Below are 9,647 nucleotides of genomic sequence, written 5' to 3' on the forward strand. Positions count from 1 at the left end.
CCGGACATTTAAAAGTACAGACAGTTTCTGAAATTTGATTCCATCCGTGGAAGCGTTGTTGCACAAGGGCGGAGTCTGCCAGATCCAAACATACCGGGAACAATCTGGATTTATTTGGCAATCTGCATATTCGCTTTTAATCATATGTAACACTGGGTGCTGCTTTTTAACATGGTGTTAACAGTATAGACTCCAGCTAATTCGGAGGCCCAAACCTCAATCCTGAACACTTAGGTCTGAAACATATTTCATTTAAGAATGTTTTAGAATAAGTGTACATATGTTTAGATAAGCATTTCAAAACCGTGTGAATTATCTTAAGTTGAAAAACACTAAAGGACCACAAGAGCCTTTTGAATCTAGAACATAAACATACTTATGTTGACTTATATTCTGTGTATATTTCGGCCGAATATCATTTTGTTACATAAAATATCGAAATATCAAACTAATTACTTCTACCTTTTTACTCCTCATCTGTATTTTATGTATTTTCTCATAATGTATCATAGTAATTTCTTACTAGAATAATAAGAACATTTTTGATAATGACCAAATCTGATGTCTGTGTTTTGACAGGTGTTTGTTTGTTTTAATTTTGATAATTCTACTCAGTATTACAGCCCTACGAATGTGGCGGGTTAGCTGTTAGCTAATATATACAAAAGCATATCAACATTATTATAAAAACGAAGGATAAATATTCGATATACCTGATATTAATCCCATGACGACAATACTGAATTACAATATCAGTTTATTGTATGTGTATATAAGGTTGTGCTCTGCCATGTACGTTTAATGTTTCATAAGAACAATATCATAATAATAAAATCAAAGCCCTTATTAACGAGGGAACACATTTGAATAAGTTAATCTTCATTGAGGCCCTCGTGTATACGTAATTATTTTTCAAATTTTACAGGCTCGGTTCCACGGCCGGGCCGGGCCCCGCTCCCCCCAATCGGATGGCAAAGAAGCGATAAGATGTGACTTGTACTCATCAAAGTGGCACCCAACTATTTTGGCAAAGGAATAATGTTTTCTCACCATTCAGACCCAAATATGCATTTCATACCAATATTTCAACAACAACAAAAAAATGTGTGGGGTCACCCTCTTGTCCCCGAAATAGGAGGGCTAGAGTCTGTGACTCCGCTGTCAGGAGGGGATTAACCCCTCCCGTACCGCACAATTTGGACTAAAAAATCAGCAGGGGCCACCATTTTATACACCTATTTCAAACATTTCCAGGCGGACATGCCCTGAACCACCTAACAGGAGGGGTTACCCACTTCCGTACCTAACCCCACTCCGCCTTCATTCTTAACTGGTGCCCCTTCCCCCATCCCCATGGAACCGGGTCTGTTATACATACACTTCGTATTTTTAAAACGGTAACTGACATCTGACATATTATTTTCAAATCTCCTGATGCAGCTTCAGTGAATAAATTCTGAATTGACGGTTTGTTCGAATAAAAAGAAAAATGCTTTTTAAACCCTTTGCCACTGGCTTCAGAATAACTCTACGTTTTATGAGAGATGTCTGAAAAGTATTTGTCGTGTTCCCCCTCCCCCCGCCCCGCCGACACGAAAAATTAGATATCACAGGGAAAATTTCCACTCTTTCGGAACTTAAATGCACTGAAGTAACAAATTTAATAGGTCAAGCTGTGACAATAACAACTTGTTGACAAAGTCCGCTTTAGAATGCATCGTCCTTATCTCCCAGACATGATATAAATAGTTCAGCAGTTTTGATTTAAGAAATTACCGACGTCTTTAAAACTGTAAGTTACTTTTACTTTCCTAAATACTACTTATATACCTTACTCTTCTATGAAACCATGGAAACTGTATATATTTGTTACTTGACAGAAGTACTTTTTATAATTGAAAGTCTGAACAATTTAGCAACCGTTAACCGTCGTATCAGTCTTCAAGTGCAAATAGTTAAATTGCATAGCAACTTATATTTCGAAAGTAGTGAAATTCTACATATCCTTAGGACTACAGGTACATTTTTATGCACTCTTGCCATTCATACTAATACGTATGTTTTCTTACAACACAGAAAATGACGTCAGACGACTTTCAGCTTTTACCGGAAAGTAGGCCTAAACAGGCGCAAGTCGCATCTGCATTGGTCAATAGTCAGGGGTCACGCGCAGGGGTCTGCCCGTCTAAATGAATGCGCGTGGACTGCTTTTTTTCTAACGATTTGAAAATACCTGGGCTTTAGCACGAAATGTCAGCTTTTCATCTACGAAAAAATATTTGAACTCGGAATAAAGACAAATCCCACAATGGTCCGTAATGCGTATAAGGAGATTTTTTCGACAAATAGTTCAAAAGATGCTTTTTGATGTTGTCTGAAAGTGTCATTATATGCCTCGGATGTAAGATATTTCCGTATATACGAGAGCTTCAGACCTAGACATTTCAGAAATATTTTCAAAATGAATTTCAGGCAATAAATGTTTCTACGGAAGCGTGAAAGGGCCATCAGACGCTAATACGTTTTACTACGTTACGGTAGCGAAAAGGATATTGTCTTTTTAGAAAGCCATAATGGATTTTTTTTTTTTCACTCATCCTTCTGAATGAAAAAAATATCAGTATTTTTGGAGTGTTTTTCTTCTGCTTGAGTACACGGCTACTAAACGCTAGCGCCACCACCAAATTGTGGTGATAAGGAAAAGAGCTATTGACATTTCCGTGGTGCAGCTATCGCCCGTTTCTACTTGTAAACACGTGAGTAAAATTTATATTTTGTCTTATATTTTTATTGATAGAACTTGTTTCGAAAATCGGAGAATGTAGTTCCGTGTGACAACACTTTTACTAGAGGTTGGCTGTAATTTCATTAAAATAATATGCAAATTGTGGTGCCAGGAGCTTTTCTCCCGAATTTGACAGTGGCATATTTTCATATCGGCTAGTATTCGAACACCATTCCGATGATAAGACACACTGTAAAAACATACCTGCGCATGCAAATCGTGTAGAACGGAATAACACGTATTCCCATACACCAAAGAATTACAAAAAACGCAGTAAAAAGTTAAAACACGACTATTTTTGAAAATGGTGGCGCTATCACCCAAGTGGTGGCGCTATACAGTAGTGGTGGCGCTGTTGTTTATGATTAGTGGCTGATATATTCAATTTTAAAAAACGAAAATGTCTGACTGCAAGCCACGGAAATTTCTACAATAATTGATATTATCAACCTATCCCACACTACACCCAAATTACGTTTCTCAACAAAATACATGTAGTAACATGAACATGATCGCAAAAAAAGTCTACATGTATATGGATTCAGATTGTGCATCTAAGCTGTATTGATTAATCATATTTAATCTACTGGAATTGAAAATGTACTGTACTTTTCAGAAAGAATTGTGAAAGTAGGGTCTTTTGTTTACAATGCATGCAAACGACGTAAAAATACAAAGGCAAGTAACTTTCAGAATCTTAATATAACAAATAAATTCTACACAATCTTTGTTTGAAAGAAAAGTATTGCTACTATTTTTCATGACCTGAATTTAAAGTACACTTACGTTTGTATTTAGGTAGAATATTTAACGGTTAGAAAATAATTCTACATTAACATTTTTTTAAACAAAGGAAATTTACTTTGACTACAAGAGTCCCAAGGGTCTGTGAGTATTTTGTTCTTTTTTTTTCTTGGATAGAGAATGTTTCATAAAGGTAAATAAACTATGACCGTGTTTTTCTTTCTTTAATAACATGATTCCTTGCAGGAATATTATCAGTTAGAGAATGTTGGTGTTTGTTTTGCTCCGGATGCGTCAGCAGTACGTATTACTGAATGCCATAACAGCGCCACCACTACTGTATAGCGCCATCACTAGAGTTATAGCGCCACCACTTTTAAAAATCCTGGAATATTCATTCTAACCAGAGATTCTATATTTCATGGTGTGTGCCTATATAGTTATTTATCATTTCTACACCATTTGCATGCGCAGGTATGTTCTTACAGTGTGTTCATTAATCGGAATGGTGTTCGAATACTGGCCGATATGAAAATGTGCCACTGTCAGATTCGGGAGAAAAGCTCCTAACACCACAGTTTGCATATTATTTTAATGAAATTACAGCCAACCGCTAGTTAAAGTGTTGTTACACGGAACTACATTCTTCGATTTTTGAAGAAAGTTCTATCAATAAAAATATAAGATAAAATATAAATTTTACTCACGTGTTTACATTTTCAAACGGGCGATAGCTGCACCACGGAAATGTCGATAGCTCTTTTCCTTATCACCACAATTTGGTGATGGCGCTAGCGTTTAGTAGCCGTGGAGTAAGGAAATCATTTCAATCTTCATTATCGTTATATAGGACAGGTTATTAGTACTCGCAGTAAGATCAGGGTCGTGAACAAACGAAAAGCAAGAAATGTTTTGTCGCCTAGTTATTTACAATTATGAAACGAAAATTTAGAAAAGTAGCAAGCATAAGAAGGTAGTTAATTGATCATTCCTTATAGAATACCTTCATTAATCAAAATTCCGTTTTGTTGTTCGACATAGAAATCTAACTGAAACATTTGAGCGAAAATGTCAGTGGTGCTGTTGTCAAAGTTTTGCAGCGATAAAATTTCTTCAAATATTGTTATTTATTCTTATCACAATAGTACTATTTCAGAAGAGTTGTTACCATGTTATCGTTCAGCATCACAACTTTAATACTTCTGATACCCGTAGGAGCAGTTCAGGAGGTAACCCATAATCTTCATTCAAATAGAAACAAGAGGACCATGATGGTCCTGAATCACTCACCTGTTCCAACATGACCCAGTTTTGAGTATGACGTCGTTTTTTCTATTATTTGACATAGTGACCTAGTTTTTGAGCTCATGTGACCCAGTTTTGAACTTTACCTAGATATCATCAAGATAAAAATTCTGACCAATTTTCATGAAGATCCATTGAAAAATATGGCCTCTAGAGAGGTCACAAGGTTTTTCTATTATTTGACCTATTGACCTAGTTTTCGAAGGTACGTGACCTTGTTTTGAAGCTGACCTAGATATCATTAAGGTGAACATTCTCACTAATTTTCATGAAGATCTCATGAAAAATATGGCCTCTAGAGAGGTCACAAGGTTTTTCTATTTTTATACCTACTGACCTAGTTTTTGACCGCACGTGACCCAGTTTCAAACTTGACCTAGATATCATCAAGGTGAACATTCTGACCAATTTTCATAAAGACCCCATGAAAAATGTGACCTCTAGAGTGGTCACAAGCAAAAGTTTACGGACGGACGGATGCACGCACGGTCACTTTGTGACGGGTGAGCTAAAAATTATCACCTAAACGTTTCGTGATCTTTTCGCGAGACATGACTAATGTTGAGCGAGCCGAACTCAGCCGTATTAAAATCTATATGATATTTATGTGCGTATACACAGGACGGGTGGCTCATTAAAAAGACTTATTGGGTTTGGAATCACATGGAAATAGTTTGTCATATAGCGACTTTTGAAACTTTTGACGTTGGAGAAAGACCCACGGTGCCCCTGTGCTTCGGGTATGTGCGGGGACCTTGTAGGACCGTCGACCTGCTATAAACCAGCTTGTTGAAAAATTGTACACTCCAAGCAACCGGGATTCGAACCCACGTCTATGAGGGGCAAATGATTCGATGTTGGTGGGCTCGGAGTCACGGTCCCTTCAAACCTTACATATTAGTATATAGCAACTGTGACAAGGTGCAGAAATGATTGTACAATAATAAACCTCGAAAATAAGAATGCCAGTTCAGTAAATTATTTATTGTGGCAAACTTAACAAAAATAATGTTTAAAACTGGTTATTGACGGGTTCTAGATAAGTTCAGAGATTTGTTTTAAATATACCAAGTCATAAGAAATATCTATCCTCAGACAAACCATCTGATTCAAATTGACTATGAAGGGCGAAGAGTTTCGATGGATGTAACATACGATTCCGACAAAAATACAGTACTAGTTGTAGTTGGAGATGTTTCCAAATACAAGGACGGTGCCCAGACGGTCAATCTGCATGATTATAACACGGTTAGTCTCGTTTGATTCGATATTGTCGTATGCATAGCCGTTGATAAGCTGTAACAAGGGAAATTGCCATTTTGGACATCAATTAATGCTGGTGTTCTTTCGTATATATTGTTGATATATCTCAGTAAAAAAATTGCTCAGTACGCGATTTCTCTCTGAAAACTTCAAGATAAAGGTGTTGGTACTAAATCCATAAATGTACAAGATAAAATATGACCTAAATGATTCAAAATCATGATAATGTTGATTGCAGGGCTACGGTGTTCTTAAAAATATTAACAGAAAGATATGCCTTATGGGACGTGCTCCTTTTCCAAAAGCGACTCCTGAAAAATACAGGGTGGTAAGTTAACTTATTCCATAAATGGAAACTTATTTCTGCAAATAATACCGATTTAAAGGCTATGTAGTTAGTAGCGCATCTCGTAAGATATGGGCATACAATTACCATACGTCAGACCAAATGCGTTTTCTTCGACTTCCAATAAATCTTTTGACCCAAATGAGAAGCATTCCAGAGAGTACAACGTTCGATTGGCTAAGATGGCTTACGTGCATTTATGGAAAGCCTGCATTGTGAATTTGGAATATCTAACAGCCTAGTGTGCAGGTGTGTTGACAATGTAATTATGCAATATTGGGTCAATTATTAAATAATGTGAAAAAAAAGAGAAAATAAATCGGCGTCCACACAAAGTTGAAACATATTAATGTTACATTGTAAATCAAACGCAAATGAAAACTATTAAATTAAGATTTATTTCTTCAATAAATATTCTGCCATCATCACCTTAAAGGAGAAAGTAGCTTTAAATAATATTTGAAGGGCTCGGCGCGAAAGAATTGTAACTGTATATAAATACAGTAAAAGATACAACAGTTTTGCACCGAGCCCACGATTTGTATGCAGCAGTAATTAATTATCAAAATGTACAGGGCTTGACCACTGAAGTGCATGACCACTGGCTAGATATCAATCCCGCCAAGCTGACCAATGAGGATGTTCTGGACATTGCTGGCCCAAACATTGCTGCGTTCTGTAAGGATTACGGAACTTACTTCGTAACAGCGACACCATTGGAGGAACACAAAAGAGGTAAAAAATGAAAAAGAATCAGTACACTTGCACTACAAACTGAAGCTTTCCTAGTTATATCTCAAACACCAATGTCTGTGTGTGTGTGTGTGTGTGTGTGTGTGTCCGTGTGTCTGTCACAAATCTTGTCCGCGCTCTAAGTCAAACATTTCTCATCCGATCTTCACAAAACTTGAACAAAATGTGTTTGCTAATACTAGTAAGTCCTCGGCCAAGTTCGATAACTAGCCAAATCGGCCCAGGCACTTCGGAATTATGGCCCTTTAATTATCGAAAATACTGATGCCAGTGATACAGGTTTGGTGCATGGCTGACTGATACATAATGGAGAAGAAATGCGAATCTAGATGATTAGACAGTTGTGGGAGACATGCGCTTTTCTCAAAAGCAGCTCTAGTTCGTACTTGAAGGTCATGAAAGCCTGATACCAATCACCAGGCTTTGTCTTACTTCATATAACTATAATCCTGTTTGCTCTAGTTTCATTAAATATTGATCATTGTTTATGTAAATTAGGTCAAGCAAAGGAGGAAGATTGTTAACCAAGTTTTTCTATGATTTGACCTAATGATCTCGTTTTTGACCCTAAATGATGAAGTTTGAACTGCACCTTGATGTATAAAGGCAAATTTTCTCAAAAGATTTCCTAATGAGTATGTAAAAAATGTATGTTAACAAGATATTTCAGTTAATTGTGACCTAGTTTCTGACCCAGTTTTGAATTTAATCTGAATTTTCTAAAGGCAATGTCCTGAACATTGGATTGAAAATTTGGCTCCGAAAGTGTTAGCATGGATTTCCTATGACCTGACCAAGTGAACTAGGTTTTTACCCTAGATGACTTGAAATGATACAACCTTCTTTTCGTATTTCTTTAAAAAAAGAAAAGTTTCATGAAAGCCCGCCCGCTTAGCTCAATAGGGAGAGCGCAGATATATGGATCGAGAGTTTGATCCTGGGCGGGCATATGTTCTCCGTGAAGATTTAATAAAAGACATTGTGTCTGAAATCATTTGTCCTCCACCTCTCATTCATGTGGGGAAGTTAGCGGTTACTTGCGGATAACAGGTTTGTACTTGTACAGAATCCAGGAACACTGGTTAGGTTAACTGTTCACCATTACAGAACTGAAATACAATTGACCCAGATTCGAACTTGACCTAAAGATCATCAAGGTTAACTTTCTGACCAAGATTCATGAAGATACAGTCATAAATGTGGCCTCTAGAGTGTTAATAAGTTTTTCCTTTGATTTTTTTGACCTGGTGACCTAGTTTTTGATCCCACTTGACCCAGATTTGATCTTAGCCTAAAGATCATCAAGATTAACATTCTGACCAAGTTTCATAGAGATATTGCCATAAATGTGGCCTCTACAGTGTTAACAAGCTTTTCCTTTGATTTGACCTGGTGACCTAGTTTTTTGACCCCACCTGACCCAGATTTAAATTTCACCTATACATCACCAAGATTAACATTCTGACCAAGTTTCATTAAGATATGGTCATAAATGTGGCCTCAAGAATGTTAACTGGCTTTTCCTTTGATTTGACCTGGTGACCTAGTTTTTGATTCCACATGACCCAGATTTGAACTCGACCTAATGATCATCAAGATTAACATTCTGACCAAGTTTCATAAATATTGGGTCACAACTGTGGCCTCTAGGTTGTTCACAAGCTTTTCCTTTGATTTGACCTGGTGACCTAGTTTTTGACTCCAGATGACCCAATATCGAACTCTTCCAAGATTTTATTGAGGGTAACATTCTGACCAAGTTTCATTAAGATTGGGCCAAAATTGTGACCTCTAGAATGTTAACAAGCTTTTCCTTTGATTTGACTTGGTGACCTAGTTTTTGATCCTAGATGACCCAATATCGAACTCGTCCAAGACTTTATTGAGGGTAACATTCTGACCAAGTTTCATTAAGATTGGGCCAAAATTGTGACCTCTAGAGTGTTAACAAGCTTTTCCTTTTATTTGACCTGGTGACCTAGTTTCTAAACATGTTTTCATATATTTTACATCTATTATATTTTCAGCGCTAGGACATGACCGGCGTTCTGATGAAAGTCAAAAGGAGAGCAGTTGGTGTGTTTTTTCCTCCTGCGGAACTGATAAAGAACAGTTACAGGAGCTGTCAAAAGATCAATGAGGAATCCAATACAGAAGAACAAACCAACATTAGAAATGTATCTTTAAAGATTCCAACCAGTATACTTCTGTATTAAATATGTAAAAAAAACATGTACCTTGTCATTTGCTGTTTAGTCTGCCTATATATCCAGAAAAGTGGCCTAGAAATTGCCTTTGATGGCATTTTTTGTTAATGCCCGACAGCCATGTTCATTGTTAACTTTATAAAAATTGAAAAAGTTTCAGGGGGGCTGTCACCTTCTAAGGGTCATAGTAAGGTCACAGCACAAGGTCAAAGGTCAATAAGTGCATTTTTTGTTATAAACATCA

The 9,647-nt window shown here is 36.9% G+C and overlaps 1 protein-coding gene across 1 annotated transcript; it reads left to right on the forward strand.

Annotated features, from left to right (window-relative positions):
- The first annotated feature begins 1,712 nt into the window (after positions 1 to 1,712).
- Positions 1,713 to 9,428, forward strand: LOC123557216 (uncharacterized). Its single transcript, XM_053543564.1, has 6 exons — positions 1,713 to 1,792; positions 4,686 to 4,758; positions 5,930 to 6,082; positions 6,336 to 6,425; positions 7,019 to 7,178; positions 9,224 to 9,428. Exons 2-6 carry the CDS (start codon positions 4,699 to 4,701, stop codon positions 9,334 to 9,336), a joined length of 576 nt encoding a protein of 191 aa, XP_053399539.1. The 5' UTR covers positions 1,713 to 1,792; positions 4,686 to 4,698; the 3' UTR covers positions 9,337 to 9,428.
- Positions 9,429 to 9,647: the final 219 nt, after the last annotated feature.

This window comes from Mercenaria mercenaria, chromosome 5 (genome assembly GCF_021730395.1).
Source record: "Mercenaria mercenaria strain notata chromosome 5, MADL_Memer_1, whole genome shotgun sequence".
NCBI lineage: Eukaryota > Metazoa > Mollusca > Bivalvia > Venerida > Veneridae > Mercenaria > Mercenaria mercenaria.